Source organism: Salmo trutta, chromosome 34, assembly GCF_901001165.1.
Source record: "Salmo trutta chromosome 34, fSalTru1.1, whole genome shotgun sequence".
Taxonomy (NCBI): domain Eukaryota; kingdom Metazoa; phylum Chordata; class Actinopteri; order Salmoniformes; family Salmonidae; genus Salmo; species Salmo trutta.
In genome coordinates this window covers 29169471-29195219 of record NC_042990.1, presented here as the reverse complement: position 1 = coordinate 29195219, position 25749 = coordinate 29169471, and the positions used below count along the sequence as shown (strand labels likewise).

Here is a 25749-nt window from a genome sequence, read left to right as displayed (position 1 = left end):
TGAGTATGCAGGCCATGGAAGAACTGGCACATTTTCAGCTTTGTTTCAGAACATTACATCCTATGGAAATTCAATTGCACGCTCCCTCAAGACTTGAGACATCTGTGATTCTGTGTTGTGTGACAAAACTTCACATTTTAGAGTGGCCTTTTATTGTCCCAAGCACAAGGTGTACCTGTGTAATGATAATGCTGTTTAATCAGCTTCTTGATATACCACACCTGTTAGGTGGATGGTTTATCTTGGCAAATGAGAAATGTTCACTAACAGGGATGTAAACAAATTTGTGCACAACATTTGAGAGAAATATGTTTTCTGTGCGTATGGAACATTTCTGGGATCTTTTATTTCAGCTCATGAAACATGGGACCAACACTTTACATGTTGCGTTTTTATTTTTGTTCAGTGTATTTATGTACGGTACCTTCCAAAAATAGTTTACAGGTACAGATATGTGGAAAATAACAAATGGAAAATAATAAATGGAAACTGAATTAACTGAATATGAAATTATGTTAATTTGTATATTGTATCTGTAACCCTCCCCCCACCACACTGAAAATAATTACAAAAATTACAATTATTATAATCATTTATTTGTTGTAATGTTGGTGTTATAATTCCATAACATTCCCACTGGGGTCATGCATGTATGATACTTTAAATATAAGTTTAACCTAACAACAGCTCTAGGATCAGATTACTCTACCTACAACCCTGACCTGAATCCTGCATTAGAGGGATGATACATATCTGGGTCAACTACCTGAAGCTGAGGGTAATTAACAAAGGCTGGTAGGTAAATAGCACCATCTGGTAGTGATCAGGAGTATGGCAGCGAGAAGGCAGAGAGATAGCTTACCCCCATGAGAAGACCCTTAATTCACCAAACGCAAATGCTGCGGTCAGACCCTTCTCTGCATGGCACTCTACTTGCTATACATGAGCAATACCAATATGTGGCAGCTCGATTTATCATCATCTGACTCTGATTTATATTTAGTCAAATATGGACTTGATTGCCATTTCTGTCATATTGTGATTTTTTTTATAATGAAGCTGTAGCTGGATGGATACATATACTTTTACTTTCCACACATTTTAAACAGCGACATTCTTGATCTTTGTGAAACTTACCTCATATCGCATCTCATAACAGAAACACTTCCCATTTTTGTATCACACCATTGATTCACATTTGGGAGGTTGGTTGAAAACTAGGTTCTCGATATCAGACGTCTTTATTTATCAAGAAAAGTGTATACCACTAAATATTGTACTATTTTTTTTTTTAAATAGCCTACTGTTTTTAGCGAAGTTGTAACTAAATGACCCGTAAAAACCATTATAGATCAGAAAAACATTCGGAAAAACACCCCTTGTCTACTTTTTGAAACATCCCAATTAGGTTCAGTCAGCGCGTTGGGCGTGACGTTTTGACAGTCATTAGTTTCAACTTTTTTTTTCGTGCACTTGAAGCGGGGAAAGTTTGCGCGGCAGTGTGTTTAATTTATTCTGTTTTAACGGTTTTAGAAATGGTAAGTATCTAGCTAAATTTGTGATTTGGCAATGATCCAACCAAAATATGTATATATGTTAGTGAACTAATGAATGAATTGCCCGGCCTCTACTACGTCTAGTGAACAGTTTGCTGAGACGCAGATAATGTTGGCGAACTGTGATATTTTTTCTCTGTCCAATTTCTCGCACAAGCGAGCTAAAGTTCCCTGACGTTAGCGCACTTGCAAGCTACAAGTAACATTTCTAGGTCATTATCTAAAAGACTAACTAGCATGCTTGATTAAACCAGCTGATATGCCAGTTTATTACAAGGTTAAGCATGTTTATAGCTAGGTAGTTGACATGGCTAGCTGCAGGTGATGGTGGTTATCTCGTGCTTCCTAGTCTAGCTAGCCAAGGCCCTTGCACTAAAATATAAGCGTTCATACGCTGTCTAGGCAGCTCGTTGATATGTCGAAGTTATAGTTAACACAGATTAATATATTTGTTAGAACTAATCAGTTTTTCTATTATTAAGTGGTTGGGAACTAGCTACCTAGCCGGGAACAATGACAATATCCTGATTGCTGAAATATAAGTGGATTGTGCTCATGATTGTCAACGATTTCCCGCTTGCCTTTTTGAAATTCTATTCGAGTGATTGAGCTCACCCAGGATATTAGCTAGCTAACGCCTTTCATCTGTGATTTAACTAGCTAACTAGGTCAGTAGATTAAAGTTATCTATCTGATGATGATTGACGCCTACTCTGGTACTGGCCACAATGGATGCCTACAGTATTTGGCTGATATCTTTCTGCCAACTTCTTCAGCAGGCTGTTGTTGCTTATAGAAAAGTGCCAGGCAAATGAACTAGTGACCAATTAAATATTTACTTTATTCTCTTTATTCCAGGATATTCAGAAACAGAGAGATGGATTTCAGACATCCCTAAATCTGAAGCTGTCAAATGGTTATGTTTTACCTGAAGGTAGAATGACACCAAACACACTTTTTGTTGGAGGAATCGACATGAAGGTGAATAACTAACTGCTATAGTGTATATTCTTGTTCTTTCTGCTGGCATTTCCAATTTCGATTTATTTTTTAAATGGGTACTTTTATTTACTTTTTTTATATTGATTATTTAAAATTATTTTTTTCTATGTTGATTTTGACCCCTCCACTGAGCTTGCAAGTAAGCATTTCACTGTACCGTTGACACCTGCTGTATCCTGTGCAAGTGAAAAATAAACTTAAGTGTGATTAAGTGTGCTTTGGAGGGGGTGGGAATGTTTCACTGGGCTAGTCTCTGTTCATTTGGCCTGCTCACTGGAATTAAACTGATCTTAAACCAAAAATAATTCCCTAATGGATACAATAAAGTCAACATCTAACTTGCTCATATTGCCCTTTTTTTAGGTGGATGAGAATGAAATCCGGGACTTCTTTGCGAGATTTGGCGCGGTAAAGGAAGTGAAAATCATCACTTATCGCGGAGGCATCTGCAAAGGGTGAGTCCCAAATTAGTAGGCTTTAGTCAAGGCTATTGTGTCCATCCAAATAAACCTTGCCTTATATGGAACAATGTCGTTCTTTGTGTAGATATGGATTTGTTTACTTCAATGAAGATGTCGACATCGAAACCATCGTTGAAGTAAGCACCATTTATTTAACATAATGCATCTTAAATGGAGTCAAGTCTTAAACTTTGCCTTCATTCTAATCACAAACGAATGTGTTTCGTCTTCACTGTGTTTACTCTGCAGCAACAGATCAGTTTTAAAGGGCGGAAACTGAAGCTGGGTCCAGCAATCATGAAGGAAAGGAGCTCACGTGAGTGTTGCTTCACTTGTGTTCATTTTGTTAATCTGTGTGTTTGTAGTAGCTATTTGACCTTGTCTTTTGTACTCTATTGCCACTGCTGAAGTCTGGGTTGTGGCTAAACGTGTTCCAGGTCAACTACATTGCAGATGTTGCATAGCATCAACCAATGGTGGCATGCCAGGTCATCGACTGCAGTCAGACATCAAAATTCCTACATCAAATGATGTGGTTAGCTGACCACATCTAGGCATTGTGAGATCTGGCATTCTGTTTATTTGTTTGCCCCACCCAGGTTCCATGCCGTCTCACCTGGTTGGTCAGGTCCCCTGGATGAGCCCCTCCCAGTACATCTACTGCACCTGCTGCTCTCCTGTGGGCGTGGCTCAGCCCTCACCTGTACTCAACGGGGGCAATCCCTACATCCAGGTAAGGCCCTGTCATCACCCCAAAGCCACTGGCTGGGTCCCAAATGACACCTTATTCCCTATATAGTACACTACTTTTGACCAGGTCCCAGGGTGCCTTTAAGAACACAGACACTGTTGCAAGATGGCCATGTTCTTTGGCACTAATGTTTTACATTCTTCTAACCAATTGTGCTATTTTGTTGTTTTGTGTAACTTATTTTGTACATAATGTTGCTGCTGTGGTCTCTTATGACCGGAAATAACTTCTGGACATCAGAACAGTGATTACTCACCTTGGACTCGAAGAAACGTTTTCCTTTAACGAGTCCAAACGTACATATCACAACCAGAAGCCATGGATTACAGGCAACATCTGCATTGAGCTAAAGGCTAAAACTGCCGCTTTCAAGGAGTGGGAGACTAATCCGGACGCTTTTAAGAAATCCCGCTATGCCCTCAGACGAACCATCAAACAAGCAAAGCGTCAATACAGGATTAAGATTGAATCCTACTACACCGGCTCTGACGCTTGTCGGATGTGGCAGGGCTTGAAAACTATTACGGACTACAAAGGGAAATCCACACACGAGCTGCCCAGTGACGCGAGCCTACCAGACGAGCAAAATACCTTCTATGATCGCTTCGAGGCAAGCAACACTGAAGCATGCACGAGAGCACCAGCTGTTCTGGATGACTGTGATAACGCTCTCGATAGCCGACGTGAACAAGACCTTTAAACAGGTCAACATTAAGAAAGCTGCTGGGCCAGGTGGATTACCAGGATGTGTACCCAAGGCATGCGCGGCCCAACTGTCAAGTGTCTTCACTGACATTTTCAACCTCTCCTTGACCGAGTCTGTAATACCTACATGTTTCAAGCAGACCACCATAGTCCCTGTGCCCAAGGAAGCGAAGGTAACCTGCCTAAATGATTACCGCCCCGTAGCATTCACGTCGGTAGCCATGAAGTGCTATGAAAGGCTGGTCATGGATCACATCAACAGCATCCTCCCGGATACCCTAGACCCACTCCAATTCGCATACCACCCCAACAGATCCACAGATGACGTAATCTCACTCCACACTGTCCTTTCCTACCTGGACAAAAGGAACACCTATGTGAGAATGCTGTTCATTGACTACAGCTCAGCATTCAACACCATAGTGCCAACTAAGCTAAGAACTCTGGGACTAAACACCTCCCTCAGCAGCTGGATCCTGGACTTCCTGACAGGCCACAACACGTCTGCCACGCTGGTCCTCAACACTGGGGCCCCTCGGGTGTGTACTTAGTCCCCTCCTGTACTCTCTGTTCACCCACGACTGCGTGGCCAAACACGACTCCAACACCATCATTAAGTTTGCTGACAACACCGACAATGACGAGACGGCCTATAGGGAGGTCAGAAAACTGGCGGTGTGGTGCCAGGACACCAATCTCTCCCTCAAAAGGCGGGCCGAACAGGCCCCCATTAACATCGAGGCTGTAGTGGAGCGGGTCAAGAGTTTCAAGTTTCTTGGCGTCCACATACACAACGAACTATCATGGTCCAAACATACGAAGACAGGACAAAACGTTTTCCCATTCAGGAGACTGAAAAGATTTTGCATGGGTCCCCAGATCCTCAAAAGGTTCTACAGCTGCACCATCAAGAGCATCCTGACCGGTTGCTTCACTGCCTGGTATGGCAACTGCTCGGGATCTGACCGTAAGGCGCTACAGAGGGTAGTGTGTACGGCCCAGTTCATCACTGGGGCCAAGCTTCCTGCCATCCAGGACCTACAGTTGAAGTCGGAAGTTTACATACACCTTAGCCAAATAATTTACTCAGTTTTTCACAATTCCTGACATTCCCTGTCTTAGGTCAGTTAGGATCACCAATTTTATTTTAAGAACGTGAAATGTCAGAATAATAGTCATTTATTTCAGCTTTTATTTCTTTCATCACATTCCCAGTGGGTCTGAAGTTTACATGCACTCAATTAGTGTTTGGTAGCATTGCCTTTGAATTGTTTAACTTGGGTCAAATGTTTTGGGTAGCCTTCCACAAGCTTCCCACAATAAGTTGGGTGAATTTTGGCCCATTCCTCCTGACAGAGCTGGTGTAACTGAGTCAGGCTTGTAGGCCTCCTTGCTCGCACACGCTTTTTCAGTTCTGCCTACAAATGTTCTATAGGATTGTGGTCAGGGCTTTGTGATGGCCACTCCAATACCTTTACTTTGTTGTCCTTAAGCCATTTTAACACAACTTTGGAAGTATGCATGGGGTCATTGTACATTTGGAAGACCCATTTGCGACCAAGCTTTAACTTCCTGACTGATGTCTTGAGATGTTGCCTCAATATATCCACATAATTTTCCTCCCTCATGATGCCATCTATTTTGAAGTGCACCAGTCTCTCATGATGCTGCCACCCCCGTGCATCACGGTTGGGATGGTGTTCTTCGGCTTGCAAGCCTCCCCCTTTTTCCTCCAAACATAACGATGGTCATTATGGCCAAACAGTTCTATTTTTGTTTAATCAGACCAGAGGACATTTCTTCCAAAAGTACGATCTTTGTCCCCATGTGCAGTTGCAAACCGTAGTCTGGCTTTTTTATGGTGGTTTTGGAGCAGTGGCTTCTTCCTTGCTGAGTGGCCTTTCAGGTTATGTCGATATAGGACTCATTTTACTGTGGATATAGATACTTTTGTACCTGTTTCCTCCAGCATCTTCACAAGGTCCTTTGCTGTTCTGGGATTGATTTGCACATTTCGCACCAAAGAACGTTCATCTCTAGGAGACAGAACGCGTCCCCTTCCTGAGCGGTATGATGGCTGCGTGGTCCCATGGTGTTTATACTTGCATACTATTGTTTCTACAGATGAACATGGTACCTTCAGGCGTTTAGAAATTGCTCCCAAGGATGAACCAGACTTGTGGTCTACAATTTCTTTTCTGGGGTCTTGGCTGATTTCTTTTGATTTTCCCATGATGTCAAGCAAAGAGGCACTAAGTTTGAAGGTAGGCCTTGAAATACATCCACAGGTACACCTCCAATTGACACAAATGATCTCAATTAGCCTATCAGAAGCTTCTAAAGCCTTGACATAATTTTCTGGATTTTTCCAAGCTGTTTAAAGGCACAGTCAACTTCGTGTATGTAAACTTCTGACCCACTGGAATTGTGATACAGTGAAGTAATCTGTCTGTTAACAATTGTTGGAAAAATGAGTTGTCATGCACAAAGTAAATGTCCTAACCAACTTGCCAAAACTATAGTTTGTTAACAAGAAGTTTGTGGAGTGGTTGAAAAACGAGTTTTAATGACGCGAACCTAAGTGTATGTAAACTTCTGACTTCAACTGTATATAACAGGCGGTATCAGAGGGAAGCCCTTAAAATTGTCAGAGACTCCAGTCACCCAAGTTATAGACTGTTTTCTCTGCTACCGCATGGCAAGCGGTACCGGAGCGCCAAGTCTAGCACCAAATGGCTCCTCAACAGCTTCTACCCCCAAGCCGTAAGATCTGCTGAACCATTTAATAAAATCTCCACAGGACTATTTACTTTGACCCCCCCCCCCCCCCCATGTTTTTTTTCTACATAACATTCTACAACGCTGTGCTCTGCTAAACATGCCCAAGAAAACTACACAAGTGCTCCTGAAATTACATCCGATTGACAGTTGACCATCTTAAATCTTACACTGAGGGAAGAGACTACGTGTGTGTGTGTGTGTATATATATATATATATATTAATTTTTTCCCCTCTTTTCTCAGCCTTACTCGTATAATGGCCTTCAAGGAGTCATGATGCCACAGATGCCCATGAGCTACTCACAAACCGCCTACGCGTACCAGGTAAACACACACACACACACACACACACACACAGGCAGAGAACGTATTAGTAAAACAACTATTGACCCCTGTAGGAAACGTGCAATACAACATGACACATTGAGCATCAACAATATAATATACTAAACTAATATACATGCGTGAAATGCTAGATGCATAGACCACCCACATACATCTGACATACTGTACCATAGCATGATACTGTCCCACCTGCTCCACATCCTCCATATTCCCAGTGGAGGAATAAAAGGATGCTTATGTGTTCCTGTATGTCTGACCTTTGACCGACTGCTTTCTCCTCTCCCAGTACGCCTCACCACACTGGACCGGGGAGCAGAGGACACGGCTTGTCAACCAGGTATCTTTTTAGTTACTGTTAAGAATGCATGACCAGATATGTCATTTTATTTGAACTGATTCTAATGTTTGTACCGTCTGTATTGTCGGCTGGTCAAGTAATGGCCACTGGGTGGCAGTGTTGGTGTGAGTCCTTTGAGCGCACAAACAGTACAGTCTGTATCAGTAATTCATGTGTAGGCTAAGGATGACTGATTTTCTCCAAGGGTGTTTTTGCAGTAATAGCTCCTGTGTTAAGGTTCACTGTGGTTGTTTCAGCCGGCTCATTATTTGATGTGATGTGGTGCCCCGTTTCCAGAACTTTGTGGACTGTGGAGTCCAGACTCTGCTGACTCTGCTGTAGCCCACTGACCCTCCTGTACCAGGTGAGCGCATACACACACCCTGACCCTCCCGCTAGGGTTGTCCCCGACAAAAGAAAATCTTGGTCGACTGAGTTGTCCTGTTCTTTTGATCAATCGATTGGTCTTTTTTTAACTTATTTTTCCATTTTGAATAAAACCAACTGCATATGGTTCAGATTGACTGAAGCTTTAAGCACATGGTTTTATTAAATAATTAAGACACAAATTACTCAGAGCCCGATGGTCACACTGTTAAAAAAAAGGGGGCCTGTGTGACTGGTGCACGTTGTCTCCTCCCTACTGCAGAGAAAAGGCACCACAGGAAGTGTTTATTGTGCTGTCCGTGCTGAAGCTGCTACATCATTTCAGCCATTTAGCTTCTTGTTTCTGACTGAAAAGTTCTGTTACTGAAATCCCTCATTTGTTTAGAAAAAACATTCCCTCCACCCTTGCTCTCTTTACATGTAAGCATCGCATGCATGTGACCAATAGGGCTCCCGAGTGGCACAGCGGTCTAAGGCACTGCATCTCATTGCTAGAGTCGTCACTACAGACCCTGGTTCGAAATCGGGCTGTATTAAAACCGTCCATGATTGGGAGTCCCATAGGGCGGTGCACAATTGGCCCAGCGTCGTTCGTGTTAGGGGAGAATTTGGCCGGGGTAGGCCGTAATTGTAAAATAAGAATTTGTTCTAAACTGACTTGCCTTGTTAAAGGGTTTAATATTTTAAAAAATAGGCTATAGGTCAGGCCCATCATAATCGCGTCAATAAATTGTCTATAACAAACTCCCAACCCAGTAACACGTGACAGCAAAATGGACGCAGAGGACGTGAAAAATAAACTGGAAATGGGCGAATGTTTACTGGTTGCTTGGGGGAAAGGGGAAGTCAGATCTGTGGAAGACGTTTGACTTAGTTGTGGAAACTACTGGAGATAGAGGGTATAGGATGGAGGTTGACCGATTGATTTTTCAACACCAATTTATTGGAGGACCAAAAAAAGCAGATACCGATTTAATCAGCCTTTTTATTTATATATATATATATATATATATAAGAAATAATGACAATTACGACAATACTGAATGAACAATGAACACTTCTATTTTAACTTAATATAATACATAAAATCAATATAGTCTCAAATAATGAAACGCGCTCAATTTGGTTTAACCTCTCTCGGGTATGTGGGACGAAATCGTCCCACCTAGTCAACAGCCAGTGGAATCGAGTGGCGCAAATACAAAAACCTTAAATGCTATAACTTCAATTTCTCAAACATATGACTATTTTACACCATTTGAAAGATAAGACTCTCGTTAATCCAACCACATTGTCCGATTTCAAAAAGGCTTTACAGCGACAGCAAAACATTAGATTATGTTATGAGAGTACTCAGCCAGAAATAATCACAGCCATTTTTCAAGCTAGCATATATGTCACAAAAACCAAAACCACAGCTAAATGCAGCACTAACCTTTGATGATCTTCATCAGATGACACTCCTAGGACATTATGTTATACAATACATGCATGTTTTGTTCAATCAAGTTCGTATTTATATAAAAAAAACAGCTTTTTACATTAGCATGTGACGTTCAGAACTAGCATACACACCGAAAACTTCCGGTGAATTTACTAAATTACTCTTGATAAACGTTTACAAAATACATAACAATTATTTAAAGAATTATAGATACAGAAATCCTTTATGCAATCGCGGTGTCAGATTTTAAAATAGCTTTTCGGCAAAAGCACATTTTGCAATATTCTGAGTAGATGGCTCGGCCATCAAGGCGAGTGTCTGTTTAGTTAGCCAACATCGAGGCTCAGTAAACTCAGAATTACTAGTAGAAAAATTGGATTACCTTTGCTGTTCTTTGTCAGAATGCACTCCCAGGACTTCTACTTCAACCACAAATGTTGTTTTGGTTAAAAATAATCCATAGTTATGTTCAAATATCCTCTGTTTTGTTTGTGCGTTCAGGTCCCTATCCGAAGGGTGACGCGCGGACGCATGTCGTGACAAAAAAAATCTAAATATTCCATTACCCTACTTAGAAGCATGTCAAACGCTGTTTAAAATCAATTTTTATGCTATTTTTCTCGTAAAATAGCGATAATATTCCAACCGGGCGACCGTTGTTTTCGTTCAAAGACTGAAAGAAAAACATGGCCACTTCTCGGGGCCGCGCATCTCCTGTCTCTGAGCCACCAGCCTGACCACTCACAAACAGCGCTCCTGTACCTAGCCCAGAGACAGCAGAGATCTCATTCCACTTTCTGGCGCCTTCAGAGAGCCTATGGGAGCCTTAGAAATTGTCACGTTACAGCAGAGATGCTGTATTTTCGACAGATGCCACAGAAGCACAAGAAATGGTCGGAGAGGGCACTTCCTGTATGGAATCTTCTCAGGTTTTGGCCTGCCATATGAGTTTTGTTATACTCACAGACACCATTCAAACAGTTTTATAAACTTTAGAGTGTTTTCTATCCAAATCTACCAATTATATGCATATTCTCGTTTCTGGAAAAGAGTAGTAACCAGTTTAAATCGGGTACGTTTTTTATCCGGCCGTGAAAATACTGCCCCCTAGCCCTAAGAAGTTAAATAATGCATAAGCAGTGTTGGAGAAGAAAGTAAAAGTGCAATATGTGCCATGTAAAAAAGCTAACGTTTAAGTTCCTTGCTCAGAACATATGAAAGCTGGTGGTTCAATATTCCCACTAAAGAAATATTAGGTTGCAGTTATTATAGGAATTATGACGCGTCGACTATTTCTCTCTATACCATTTGTATATCATATACCTTTGACTATTGGATGTTCTAATAGGCACTTTAGTATTGCCAGCCTAATCTAAGGAGTTGATAGGCTTGAAGCCATAAACAGCGCTGTGATCAAGAATTGCTAAGAGCTGCTGGCAAACGCAGTAAAGTTTGAATGAATGCTTACGAGCCTGCTGCTGCCTAACACCGCTCAGACTGCTCTATCAAATCATAGGCTTTATTATAATATAATAAACACACAGATACGAGCCTTAGGTCATTAATATGGTCAAATCCGGAAACTATTATTTCGAAACCGAAACGTTTATTCTTTTGGTGAAATACGGAACAGTTCCGTATTTTATCTAACGGGTGGCATCCCTAAGTCTAAATATTCCTGTACATTGCACAACCTTCAATGTTATGTCATAATTATGTAAAATTCTGGCAAATTAGTTCACAACGAGCCAGGCGGCCCAAACTGTTTAATATACTCTGACTGCGTGCAATGAACGCAAGAGAAGTGACACAATTTCCCTAGTTAATATTGCCTGCTAACATGAATTTCTTTTAACTAAATATGCAGGTTAAAAAAAATATACTTCTGTGTATTGATTTTAAGGCGAAAGATGTTTATGGTTAGGTACATTTCAAAGCATGAATGTCTCGTATGCTCTGATGGCATGAACGATTGATTGATACAGTAGCCTATATATTGAAATCTAGACCTAAGTAAGTTACGGTATTAAGACTGAACAGGATGTGCTCCTACAGCTCGATGGTGGTTATACAAGGCTGTTATACAAAGCCTACTAATGATAACAACATGACTTATTATTATGATCCTAATAATAAGGACATCACGATAAACGAGGCTATATGCGCGAGAGCTGCATGTATATTGTGTGTGTGACCAGGTGCTGTTATTTTACAATATCATTTTTCTGCCTGTTTGGAACAGTGTAAACAACAAATTATAAGTAATATCAGTCTATTCTAACTGATTTTGCTTATTTTTTTCAAGCCTTTTATTACAGCATAGCAAAGATTTAAAAACAGACAAATCTGTGAAATTACTTTATCCGGCATTTTGTTGTTGCATGAGGCTTGGTGCTCATGGAATCAGTAAGCTCAAACACTCAAACAGGCAACAGAAGCAAGATCGGTTTTATTTCTGTAGATGTATGAATGATTTATAAAGCCAGGCACATTTTAAGTTGAGCTATTGATAATAGACCTAATTAAGTTGGTTTCCTCTCCTTAATTTTTTTTAGACAATAAGGCTAAGTCAAGGGCTGTTTCTTTGCTGCTGCTGCCTCCGTCGCATTGTTCTCAATCCCAATATGCTGGTTAACTTTGCTAATATGCATATAGAAACAATTCTTCAAGAACCGCGGACAGCGACCGTATCCAACGCAGGAGAAAGCGCATTTGTTATAAAATATTAGATTTGTTACTGTTGCAGCATTTATTTTTTACCAAATATAACCATATACGTGTCTTGTTGATGGAGTGTGCCATCCCCACGGCCTCCGAAATGGATTAGTCCACCGAGACAGGCGCCAATCAGACACGTGTCCTGGGCACCATGATTTTTGTATTTTATTATTGCGACTGCTCGGCTAAAGAAATCTCGGTCAGCCTATCGCCCAAATAATCGACCACTCGACTAAATGTGGTCGGCCCAAGTGAGCACACACTGACCCCCCCCCCCCCCCGCTGTACCAGGTGCCCATACACACACTGACCCCCCCCCCCCCCCCCCCCCCGCTGTACCAGGTGCCCATACACACACTGACCCCCCCCCCTGTACCAGGTGCCCATACACACACTGACCCCCCCCCCCCCCCCGCTGTACCAGGTGCCCATATACACACACTGACCCCCCTCCCGCTGTACCAGGTGCCCATATACACACACTGACCCCCCCCCCCCGCTGTACCAGGTGCCCATATACACACACTGACCCCCCCCCCCCCGCTGTACCAGGTGCCCATATACACACACTGACCCCCCCCCCCCCCCCCCCCCCCGCTGTACCAGGTGCCCATATACACACACTGACCCCCCCCCCCCCGCTGTACCAGGTGCCCATATATACACACTAACCCCCACCCCGCTGTACCAAGTGCCCATACACACACTGACCCCCCCCCCCCACCCCGCTGTACCAAGTGCCCATATATACACACTAACCCCCCCCCCCCCCCACCCCGCTGTACCAAGTGCCCATACACACACTGACCCCCCCCCCCGCTGTACCAGGTGCCCATACACACACTGACCCCCCCTGCTGTACCAGGTGCCCATACACACACTGACCCCCCCCCCTGCTGTACCAGGTGCCCATACACACACTGACCCCCCCCGCTGTACCAGGTGCCCATACACTAACTGACCCCCCCCCCCCTGCTGTACCAGGTGCCCATACACACACTGACCCCCCCCCCCCTGCTGTACCAGGTGCCCATACACACACCGACCCCACACTGACCATATCTTCATTGTTCTTACAACTCTTCTCAACTGTTCTCTACCTCCAGTCTACAGCAATTTCTTCACACAAAGATTTTAGTATTTAGTGATTGTGGTGTTAAGTGCTGATTTGAATGCTCAAAGTAAATTGTCTGCATTTTTTTTTTTTTAAAGAAGCATTGTCTGTCTGTTATGGATGATGACAATCTACAATCTGTCCATCCTGAAGAACCTTCTGTCCTCTTTCCTCTCGTTGTCAGACTGTGGACAGTCCTCAATTTGTCTTCCTGCGATTCCTCGCTTCTTTCTCAACAGTATTGGAGGAGATGGACCCAAGGTCATTCTGAATGCAATTTGAGGAGAGAGAATGCGAGGAATTGGGAAAGACCAATTGAGATACTAGAACTGTCCACAGTCTGACAACTAAAGGAAAGAATTGCCTACTTCCCAACCCATTGGCTTGGACGGTCAGAGGGGAGGGACCTCAGACCGTCTCATCAAATGGGTCTTGAAAAGGAGAGAGGACACGAGGAATCTAAAAATTGAATTGAAATAGCCCTAATAATCCTAGCTGATGGTTGGCTGAATGCTTGTCTGTTTTCTGTCCACCACAGGGGGTGATGTGTGCCAGTTTGCACTGCGACTAGATGACATCCTGGCCTTTGGAGCGCTAGAAGCAACAAACTTTCAAAATATACATTACCAGGATGCTTTCTCTCCCTGACATCCCTCCCTCGCTCGCTTTGAGACCCATTTTAACACACCGACCGTGGCGGCTCAACACTTGCACCTGATGGGCGTGGTCACTGTGACTGTGCTCCATGATTGGCTTGGCTAGGACCACGGTCCTGGGGTTTGGACCGCTTTTAAACCACCTCAACCACTGTCACGCAGGGAAGAGAGGAAGTAATTTTGGTGATTCAGCATTTTCATAAGGCAACGTGTGGTGTCACTTTTTTTTTCTTTTTTGTTGTAGTTTGTGGTTTTTGATGGGGTTTTTTGATTGTCCCAAACCAAAAAGAGACTTTTACGCTCACCTGTGCATATTTATATTTTATTTTGTACTATTTATGTTGAAATTATTTTAATGTCGGTTTGTTTGGGTTTAAGCTTTTAGCGGGGCCTCTCTGTACATAGATTTGTAATACAGTAAATTCATCTTTAGAATAGTGAGATCGATTAACTTTCCCTTTATTAATTCACGTTCCATCCCCATACTCCTTCCATTTAAGATAAACTAGTGCGTTGAATTATTATGAGGGCAGCATTGGGCACAACACTAACACATTTTTCAGGTACTATTTTTTTTGTTCCTGTCTTCATAAGCTACTTTAGTCACCATTTTATTTCATTTTCCATCACTGAATTCCAAGTGCCTGCCTGCTTTTCTGTTATGAGGGGTTTATTGAAAATATTTTTGTTTATTTAGAATTGGGATGCACTGATATCGAGTGTTGCTGTTTCTAAAGTTATGGATCCTTTTATTGTGGCACTGGTCAATGTTTCTTAGGTTACGTCCCAAATGGCACCCTGTTCCATATTTAGTGCACTATTTTTGACTAGGGCCCTGATCAAAAGTAGTGAATTATATAGGGTGCCATTTGGGGAATTGACTTGGACTGTTCCAGCTCTTCCTCTTCCAAGAGGAAAATCACTGTCAATTTCCCCTGAAGGTGTTGGTAAACTACTTTATAATGCAGCCTGTGTCGGGAAACCTGTTTTAATTCACTCAAATTAAGGACATAACTAAAAGCAATGTGTTCCATCACTACAGTTTGAAGTTCACTTTATTGAGAGAGAAATTGTTGCACTGATTTTGACCACAGTGTGTTTTATAAGAGTTTTATTTTTTTTCGAGATGGTGTCATTTTGATTTCATTAATGATAACCCTGATGTACTAACACCATCTTCAGTGTAATCACGTTTCAGGCCGATGAGTTAACTGGGTGCATTTAAATGGGATAACAACATTTAGATACATCGGGTCATGGGTGGGGTTTCACATCAGTAACCATCCAGCGTTTTGCCCAGGTGTATATGGACTAAGGTTTTGCCTGCCCTGGAAAACCTCTTCTAAATGTACCCTCGACATGCATAGTTGTACCTTGTCATGGATCTCTTGGTTTAGTTTTCTTTGTCAATTCTCCTGCTGTGACCCATGCTGTTTGGTACCCAAGGTTGTTTAAAATGGCACTTCTCCGGTCGAAAGTAGTGCACTATATATGGAATAACGTCTGGGATGTAACCTAGCCATTGATCTTAAAGGAATCTAATCATGTTGATGGGAATGTGATGGTTAGAGCTTTTCTAGATCACTGTACTGGTTTAAGTTGGGTTCTTGTTGAGGGGTTCTTGTTGAGGGGTTCTTGTTGAGGGGTTCATGTTGACAATTTAAGGTTTGGATTTATTTTGTTTAAAAAAAATATATATATACAAATAAATTTGAATTAAGTAATCACACTTGTACTTTACTGAAAGCTGTAATTGTTTCTTGACTGTTATACTGTATACCATCAGCCCAGTTTCAATCCATGACCCTTGGAGCTTTATTTCCCAGATGAGTACACTGTCTGAAGTATTTTTCTGTCTAATGTTGCACAGAAGTGCTCCTGTCTTCACTGTGGACTGGTTGCCATCTGAAATTGGTTGGTCAAGACCCAGAGTGTGATCCAAAGAGCAGACATGCCCTTTGTGGTCAAAGCTAAATTGAAGTATGAAGCTGGACCTAACTTAAGTCAGCTTTGGGAAAGGTACGCTGTTTGATCTATTCCACACAATTTGTGACCAGGGGTGGTTTTGTTAGTGCACTTAGCAAAATGCTTTGCAACAAGAACTATCATTTTATTATTGGGCAAGTTCAGGTTAGTCCTTCCCTGATTTGACATACACCCCAAAAGTGGCTGCTGGTTGGTCACAGCTGCTTTTCTGTCAAGGCAAATCAGACTCTTCTGGTCACAGACCATTTTGTCAGACAGCAGTATGCTAGTGTACCTATGCTCCCTGGGGGGGGCCTGCCCCCTTCAGACAGGCTGCTCTGAATTATGGAGTAGTCTGATAGGCTTTATGAAATATGAATTTATAACGGCGAACCCCGGACAACTTCCATACAAACCCATCAACATGCTTTGAGTCTGTCAACATCAACAACTCTTCTGTCCATGACTGACTGAACCCAGAATGCCCCACACAGTGAAATGAAGGACTAAAGCAACCTGACGTGCTCTTTATAGTCCAAGGACTTTACATGTTCTGTGACTGACATAACAATAGAAAAACTTCTGATGCTCAACCAATTTTCGACCTTGCACCTTGTGTATTCTAACTCAACAGTAAGTTGACCCTGAATTCCCCCTCAAAAAAACTATGTCCAGTGGCGATTTTAGCATGTAAATCTTGGTCGTGCGAACTCAGATTTATTTTTTATGCATGACAGTAAAGCCACTACACAACACAAAACAATACATGAATTGCACTATAACTGACAAACTGTTAGGGCCTACATAAAGCTGTCCCAACATTTTACCGCTGCTACGCCTGGTTATCAGCGGAGCCTTGTCTGGGAGGGAAACAGTTCATTCAGCCTCATTTACTGCCTTTTAAAAAAACACAGCTGATATGGCTGACTTGCTTAAACGCGTGGTTTCTACTGACAATTGAGATGGGGACACTATGGCATAAGGGGACGACGAGTGGATAAGAGGCAATTCGTAATTTCTATTAAGATATGAGCGAGGTAGTCCATATTACTATTTGTTCAGAACTTTTGAAATGTACAGCGACAGAATTCAAAACATGGCCCGTTCTTACTGTATTATCCCTGTATGTCACTTATGCCTGGAGACCCCTGAAAATAAAGATTCTTATGCTTCCAAACCCTTCCACAACCAATGCGTGTTAATGTTCAGACGGAGTGTTGGGGCTCAGAACTCCCCTGTACAGAAGACGCCTTTGTCCAGTGACACTTATATGTAATGAAACTGAGTCATGATCAAGTGCTAAAACAGACCTACAGCACTTGCTATAACATGCCCTTATGGCATTTCTAATTGAGTAATTGAGCTTGCCATTTTATTCTCTCTTTGTGGCTTCCTCTTCACTCATACTATTGCGCTTCCTTCCCTGCTGGTGAAATCAGCCTTCTGCAACTGTAGCGAAGGTTCAGTAAGCAGAGGGAGGAGAGAAGCATATAAGGGTAGACCGTGCCGACGCTCTCAAACACACACATAGAGGGAGTGAGCGGGGAGAAGAGAACGGAGTGTGTGTGAGGAGTTGATATCACGGGTTTAGGGAGGAATACAGTACTGTACAGTTGTCAGAGGGAGGATTCGGATTTCCGGTTAGCGGAGCAGCATAATCTTAACGGCGGGTAGTGCCTCTTCAACCGCGGTGATCTCATTGACGACTGTGGATTGACAGATAGGCGCACAGAGAAACATTTACCCCAGAAAGAGTGTGAGGGTTTGTTTGTGTGTTGGTGTATTGATGTAACCACATGAGCTCATTGCTTGCCCATGTGTCCTGACTGGGTTCGACTTCTCTGCCTGTGATAACATCCAAACGGGTATGTTTATGTTTTGTTGTTTGTCTCAGCTCTCTGAAAACGAATTACATTTGTGTATTATGACGGAATGGAAATGTAGGGCAAGGTTCACGGGTGTTGTTCTTATCCTAGATGAAAGGGAAAGTATTCTCATCACTTATTAATGTTGTAGGTCTACTGGCAACATCTATCTGGGGCCTCTAAGATAAAATCAACTATTGGGAAAGATTGTTTATGAGACGTGTGTAGGCTCAACTGTACAGAGTACACTTTTTAGAAAGAGAGGAGAGAAGTTATGGATTGTCTATAGAAGGATCCCTTACATGGGTTCGTTATTGGCCACAGCACAAGTTCTGGTCACAACAGTTAATAACGGTTGATTAACACCTGATCAATGTTCTACAATAGGTTATACGTTCTGCCAAGACCTGTACACGTTTCTTATCCGCTGTATGATATTGATTTTGATGTCTTTGCCAGCGACTATTTGTGGATAGTATTCCAATCACGCCACACTCTCTGGCAGGGCTCAAGCGCAGATATGCGTGACAGAGTAAATTGTGTCAAGCGCAGCTGGAGAGATGGAAAGAGAGCAGAGAAATGTGCGAGAGTGTGATTCGGTGCGTAAGCGATCTGTCTTTTCCTGTTTGCTAAACTGCCATTGTTATAACGGGCACCAGCAGTTCGCCACGTGCCCTGAGCATGCAGGAGGGAAAGGTGCACAAAAAACCCACAGGCGCACGTTGGCCCCCTTTTGGCGTTTTTCATAATGTTGCATTGTTTGTAAATCACCACAAATAAAAAGTAACTTTTTTCATAGGGTGTTTGACAATATTTCTGGTGTAATTCTTGGAAAGTAGACTAGATTCAGGCTACCCATTGAAATGAATTGGATGACAATGTTTGCAGGCAATTCATCAACGTCAAACAGGTGTGTGAAATCGTATTTATTATAGCTTATACCCATTTCTGTTTGTTTTATTTCTTCAGGGATCATGCCTCCCTCGGAGCACATTGACACTCTCCCATGCTCTTTCTAATCCCCTTTTAAAACATTTTCTTCTTCCTGCGTCCCCTTCCACATTTAGTGCGAATCTTTTCATCCGCGTGCCCATCTCGCGCTCTCCCTCCGTGGAAGATGAATGGCGTTTCTCCGTGCGCTTGCGCTCCCCAGAAGAGTTCCAAGATAGCGGTGCCACAGCACAGACGGATTATCCTCGCGTGTAATCCGCGTTTGGTTGCGCTGTCATTTAAAATAACTCAGTTAAAAGAGCTGCTTTAATGAGATGCCCTCCTCTGTCTCTCTCCAGCTCTTCTCTCTTTCCTCATACCGCCTTCCTTTGCTCATTTAACTTCTAAGGGCTCTGTATTTTTTTAGTGGTGATTTAGATGCCTCACTTTAACCGTGTGGTAAGATTATGATGATGATGCCAACGGGTAAATTATCACCATAGGTAGTGCTGAGCAGTTATGATGGGACTGCAGTTCATCATACAAACGCAACTCTTCAAACCACACAGGTAGCAGAACTAGTTAAAAGCTTTAACAGCAGAACTACAGTAGAACCAGTTAAGATTCAACAGAACAGAATAACCAGTTAAACGCTTGGAACAGTAGAACCAGTTAAACGCTTGGAACAGTAGAACCAGTTAAACGCTTGGAACAGTAGAACCAGTTAAACGCTTGGAACAGTAGAACCAGTTAAACGCTTAGAACAGTAGAACCAGTTAAACGCTTGGAACAGTAGAACCAGTTAAACGCTTGGAACAGTAGAACCAGTTAAACGCTTGGAACAGTAGAACCAGTTAAAAGCTTGGAACAGTAGAACCAGTTAAACGCTTGGAACAGTAGAACCAGTTAAACGCTTGGAACAGTAGAACCAGTTAAAAGCTTGGAACAGTAGAACCAGTTAAACGCTTGGAACAGTAGAACCAGTTAAACGCTTCAACAGTAGAACCAGTTAAACGCTTGAGAACCAGTTAAACGCTTGGAACAGTAGAACCAGTTAAACGCTTGGAACAGTAGAACCAGTTAAACGCTTCAACAGTAGAACCAGTTAAACGCTTGGAACAGTAGAACCAGTTAAACGCTTGGAACAGTAGAACCAGTTAAACGCTTGGAACAGTAGAACCAGTTAAACGCTTGGAACAGTAGAACCAGTTAAACGCTTCAACAGTAGAACCAGTTAAACGCTTGGAACAGTAGAACCAGTTAAACGCTTGGAACAGTAGAACCAGTTAAACGCTTGGAACAGTAGAACCAGTTAAAAGCTTGGAACAGTAGAACCAGTTAAACGCTTGGAACAGTAGAACCAGTTAAACGCTTGGAACAGTAGAACCAGTTAAAAGCTTGGAACAGTAGAACCAGTTAAACGCTTGGAACAGTAGAACCAGTTAAACGCTTCAACAGTAGAACCAGTTAAACGCTTGGAACAGTAGAACCAGTTAAACGCTTGGAACAGTAGAACCAGTTAAACGCTTGGAACAGTAGAACCAGTTAAACGCTTCAACAGTAGAACCAGTTAAACGCTTGGAACAGTAGAACCAGTTAAACGCTTGGAACAGTAGAACCAGTTAAAAGCTTAGAACAGTAGAACCAGTTAAAAGCTTGGAACAGTAGAACCATTTAAAAGCTTCAACAGTAGAACCAGTTAAAAGCTTCAACAGTAGAACCAGTTAAAAGCTTCAACAGTAGAACCAGTTAAAAGCTTCAACAGTAGAACCAGATAAAAGCTTCAACAGTAAAACCAGTTAAAGCTTCAACAGTAGAACCAGTTAAAGCTTCAACAGTAGAACCAGTTAAAGCTTCAACAGTAGAACCAGTTAAAATCTTCAACAGTAGAACCAGTTAAAAGCTTCAACAGTAGAACCAGATAAAAGCTTCAACAGTAGAACCAGTTAAAGCTTCAACAGTAGAACCAGTTAAAAGCTTGGAACAGTAGAACCAGTAAAAGCTTCAACAGTAGAACCAGTTAAAATCTTCAACAGTAGAACCAGATAAAAGCTTAAACAGTAGAACCAGTTAAAGCTTCAACAGTAGAACCATTTAAAGCTTCAACAGTAGAACCAGTTAAAAGCTTCAACAGTAGAACCAGTTAAAATCTTCAACAGTAGAACCAGATAAAAGCTTCAACAGTAGAACCAGTTAAAGCTTCAACAGTAGAACCAGTTAAAGCTTCAACAGTAGAACCAGTTAAAAGCTTCAACAGTAGAACCAGTTAAACGCTTGGAACAGTAGAACCAGTTAAAGCTTGGAACAGTAGAACCAGTTAAAGCTTCAACAGTAGAACCAGTTAAAAGCTTGGAACAGTAGAACCAGTTAAAACTTCAACAGTAGAACCAGTTAAAATCTTCAACAGTAGAACCAGTTAAACGCTTGGAACAGTAGAACCAGTTAAAGCTTCAACAGTAGAACCAGTTAAAGCTTCAACAGTAGAACCAGTTAAAGCTTCAACAGTAGAACCAGTTAAAACTTCAACAGTAGAACCAGTTAAAGCTTCAACAGTAGAACCAGTTAAACGCTTGGAACAGTAGAACCAGTTAAAGCTTCAACAGTAGAACCAGTTAAAGCTTCAACAGTAGAACCAGTTAAAAGCTTGGAACAGTAGAACCAGTTGAAAGCTTCAACAGTAGAACCAGTTAAAAGCTTCAACAGTAGAACCAGTTAAAAGCTTCAACAGTAGAACCAGTTAAAGCTTCAACAGTAGAACCAGATAAAAGCTTCAACAGTAGAACCAGTTAAAAGCTTCAACAGTAGAACCAGTTAAAAGCTTCAACAGTAGAACCAGTTAAAAGCTTGTCTCCTCCTGCACCACTGTAACCTTAATGTTCTCCCTGTGTGCTAGCAGACAGTGTGTTTAATACAAGCCTAGGGGACAGAGTATGTTTGTAGTTTATCTGTGTGTTCTAATAACGGAAGCAGTCTCTTTTACAGGATTAGTGGAAAATGTGGTTGGACTACTTTATGGGAAAAGCATTCTCAGCAGGGGACATTCTTCTGCTGCTAGAGCAATAAGAGAAGTGAACAGAAGGCCCCCACTACCATCTGTCTACACAAGGGGAGAATGACTGCACCCTCATTGAAGCCACAGAAGTTCAAGGCCGACCGCAGTGCTGCAGGCATTGTTTGCAGAAAACAGGATCCCCATTATAGGGAATGGGAGAATGGCAATCTTCGTGGTCAATCTTCATGTAAATAAACCATTTTTTAAAAGAAAATAATGGTAACAATATAATTGCTTCTAATACACCAGATGTATGTCCTGGAAATTTAAATTCGCACACAGAATTTTAGGATAATTTTGTTGCTAATGGCAGTCTGCAGTACCCCAGTCGGCCTTCAACTTCAGTTACTCAGTGAGAGGGGGCGGCACTGAGCTAGCCTGCAACATCACTTCCTGGAGTAGCTCAAACTGCATTTTATGTACAGTTGAAGTCGGAAGTTTACATACACCTCAGCCAAATACATTTAAACTCAGTTTTTCACAATTCCTGACATTTAATCCTAGTAAAAATTCCCTGTCTTAGGTCAGTTAGGATCACCACTTTATTTTAAGAATGTGAAATGTCAGAATAATAGTACAGCATGATTTTATTTCTTTCATCACATTCCCAGGGGGTCAGAAGTTTACATACACTCAATTAGTATTTGGTAGCATTGCCTTTAAATTGTTTAACTTGGGTCAAACGTTTCGGGTAGCCTTCCACAAGCTTCCCACAATAAGTTGGGTGAATTTTGGCCCATTCCTCCTGACAGAGCTGGTGTAACTGAGTCATGTTTGTAGGCCTCCTTGCTCGCACACGCTTTTTTAGTTCTGCCCACACATTTTCTATAGGATTGAGGTCAGGGTTTTGTGATGGCCACTCCAATACCTTGACTTTGTTGTCCTTAAGCCATTTTGCCACAACTTCGGAAGTATGCTTGGGGTCATTGTCCATTTGGAAGATCCATTTGCGACCAAGCTTTAACTTCCTGACTGATGTCTTGAGATATTGCTTCAATATATCCACATTATTTTCTTCCTCATGCTGCCATCTATTTTGTGAAGTGCACCAGTCCCTCCTGCAGCAAAGCACCCCCACAACATGATGCTGCCACCCCCGTGCTTCACGGTTGGGATGGTGTTCTTCGGCTTGCAAGCCTTCCCCTTTTTCCTCCAAACATAACGATGGTCATTATGGCCAAACAGTTCTATTTTTGTTTCATCAGACCAGAGGACATTTCTCCAAGAAGTACGATCTTTGTCCCCATGTGCAGTTGCAAACCGTAGTCTGGCTTTTTTATGGCGGTTTTGGAACAGTGGCTTCTTCCTTGCTGAGCGGCCTTTAGTTTACATACACTTAGGTTGGAGTCATAAAAACTCGTTTTACAACCACTCCACAAATTTCTTGTTAACAAACTATAGTTTTGGTAAGTCGGTTAGAACATTTACTTTGTGCATGACACAAGTAATTTTTCCAACAATTGTTTACAGACAGATTATTTCACTTATAATTCACTGTATCACAATTCCAGAAGTGGGAAGCTTGTGGAAGGCTACCTGAAACGTTTGACCCAAGTTAAACAATTTAAAGGCAATGCTACCAAATACTAATTGAGTGTATGTAAACTTCTGACCCACTGGGAATGTGATGAAAGAAATATAAGCTTAAATAAATCATTCTCTGTACTATTATTCTGACATTTCACATTCTTAAAATAAAGTGGTGATCCTAACTGACCTAAGACAGGGAATTTTTACTAGGATTAAATGTCAGGAATTGTGAAAAACTGAGTTTAAATGTATTTGGCTAAGGTGTATGTACCTTCCGACTTAAACTGTATAACATTAAATAGACTGGTTGGTTGTTTAGCAACAAACCGATGTGTGCGCAACTATGGGGAAAAACAGATGGGTTGGCTTAGATTGATGACATCATCTAAACTATATTTAGCCTCCAATGTTTATTGAAAGCATAAATTAAGTTGCAAAATGAGCACTTGTCTCTCAAATACATCGTTACAGTTGTTGGTTAGTTACCTAGTGGATTTGAGCTAAATTAGCATAGATGTGACATCAGTCAAAACACCTCAAAACAAGACATGGTATCAAGAACAAGATAAAACTAACTGAAACGAGCCACTTACGATTCCCCACATGGAGTTTATTGTCATTGCTGCTAGCTATCTGGCCATCCAGAATCACAACACACGGCCTTCCACCCCATTGAAGCGTGCGCATCGTTTTTTGTGACATTCTCAGCTAATTTGTCTATAAATATAGTACCTAATATCTGATTTGGACTTACATTTTTTAACAATGAGGAATCCAAAGACATTGTCAAAAGCCAACCACAGAACCACACCCCACGCCAATCCTATACAGGTCACGTGTGGCTCAGTTGGCAGAGCATGGTGTTTGCAACGCCAGGGTTGTGGGTTCGATTCCCACGGGGGATCAGTACGGAAAAGAAATGTATGAAATGTATGCATTCACTACTGTAAGTCGCTCTGGTTAAGTGTCTGCTAAATGACTAAAAATGTAAAATGTAAATCCCACCTCAACATCAAGTATGGAACTGTGGCTCTGAGTATTGTTTCTTCATCCTATGGAATGTATTCTCAGTGATTTTGGTGATGTTTTTTTTCCCCTGATCAGAGAAATTAGTAATTGAAGTTGTTGGGTTTATGTCCCTTCCTACATCCTGATATTACCACGTTCTTACCACTAGATGGTGCTGTTCCTGCTAGTAGGTTATTGTTTTTTTTTAAGAATCCCCCACATTGTTAAAGGGGTAGTTCACCCAAATTACAAAATTACATATTGGTTTTCTTACCCTGTAAGCGGTCTATGGACTAGTGCTAATTTTGTCAACAAAAATAGTGACTAAAATATTAATCAAACCTATTTTCCAGTTGCAAATGACGAGACTATAACTGACTAAATAGACCCAGAAAAAACTATAACTTAATGAAAAATATTTTTCATTTCAGTTGACTAAAACGAGACAAGACAAAATTCTCTGTAACTAAAATCGGACTTCTAAGTGGACTGTTAATAATATGAATAATATTATTAATAAAATATAAAATAATAATATTAATAAAATTAATATTAGCAGCACAGATGCACAGCGCAGTTCTGTTCAGTAGTGGGAACGACGCGCCACACCCGAGACACACACACACCCTACATCAGCTGGTAAGCTGCGGGGAGCAAGCGATGAGTGTGGGCAGACAGGCTCCGCTTCCAATTATACACATCGCGTAGGTGACTCACTTGCTTCCCCATAGCTAACCAGTCACCACCAGCCTTCTAGTTAGCTACCCTGGTTAAGAAACACAAGCTGCTTCATGAAAGTAAAAACAATAGCAGTCTTGAGTTTAATAGTAAAACAACAGTCTAGCCATGTTTTTCCCTCCCTTGAGTATAGAAAAGTAGGGCGTCTTTGAATTTGTAGTCTCGCCCAACCTTCCCACGTTCCCTACTGCATTTCATAGCCAGGTTCTGTAGCCAAAGTAGCCAAGTCTCCCTCTTTTTCTTAGTGAAAAGGGCTTGAGAGATTACAGTTCCAAAGATATGACACAATACTGGTGCAAAGTTTTTTTTTTGTGCGTTGGTGTGCCACATTTTACATTCATAAAACATATTGCGGGCCGGTCTAAAACTAGGCTACTTGCGGACCGGACCATTAACCTTTGTTA

The 25749-nt window shown here is 41.7% G+C and overlaps 2 protein-coding genes across 5 annotated transcripts in view; both read left to right on the top strand.

Moving 5' to 3' along the window:
- Window positions 1-597: 597 nt before the first annotated feature.
- On the top strand, window positions 598-15986 carry dazl (deleted in azoospermia-like). Of its 3 annotated transcripts, none has more exons than XM_029732509.1 (10): window positions 598-1538; window positions 2415-2537; window positions 2922-3013; window positions 3105-3156; window positions 3269-3335; window positions 3619-3752; window positions 7500-7580; window positions 7888-7938; window positions 8236-8302; window positions 14140-15986. In XM_029732509.1, the coding sequence occupies exons 1-9, from the start codon at window positions 1536-1538 to the stop codon at window positions 8278-8280; spliced, it is 648 nt and encodes a 215-aa protein (XP_029588369.1). In that variant the 5' UTR covers window positions 598-1535; the 3' UTR covers window positions 8281-8302; window positions 14140-15986. The 3 variants fall into 3 exon arrangements, 2 of the variants coding, with proteins under 2 accessions (XP_029588369.1, XP_029588370.1); XR_003871706.1 differs by having other exon boundaries at window positions 599-1538; window positions 8196-8302; XM_029732510.1 differs by lacking the exon at window positions 598-1538 and adding an exon at window positions 2154-2224.
- A 1758-nt stretch (window positions 15987-17744) lies between these two features.
- Window positions 17745-25749, top strand: part of rftn1a (raftlin, lipid raft linker 1a) — a 50074-nt gene continuing 42069 nt past the window's right edge. The window contains exon 1 of one of the 2 annotated variants that reach the window (XM_029732507.1): window positions 17745-17892. The gene's annotated coding sequence lies outside the window, so the exon portion shown is untranslated. Of the gene's footprint in view, window positions 18088-25749 lie in introns of both variants that reach the window. The other variant, XM_029732506.1, reaches the window with a different exon arrangement.

Bases quoted from the DNA above. Each gene is read 5' to 3' on its own strand.
- dazl (XM_029732509.1), top strand. The intron at 3,753-7,499 runs GTAAGGCCCTGT...CTCTTTTCTCAG, and splicing joins GGGGCAATCCCTACATCCAG to CCTTACTCGTATAATGGCCT. The intron at 7,939-8,235 runs GTATCTTTTTAG...CCCCGTTTCCAG, and splicing joins GGACACGGCTTGTCAACCAG to AACTTTGTGGACTGTGGAGT.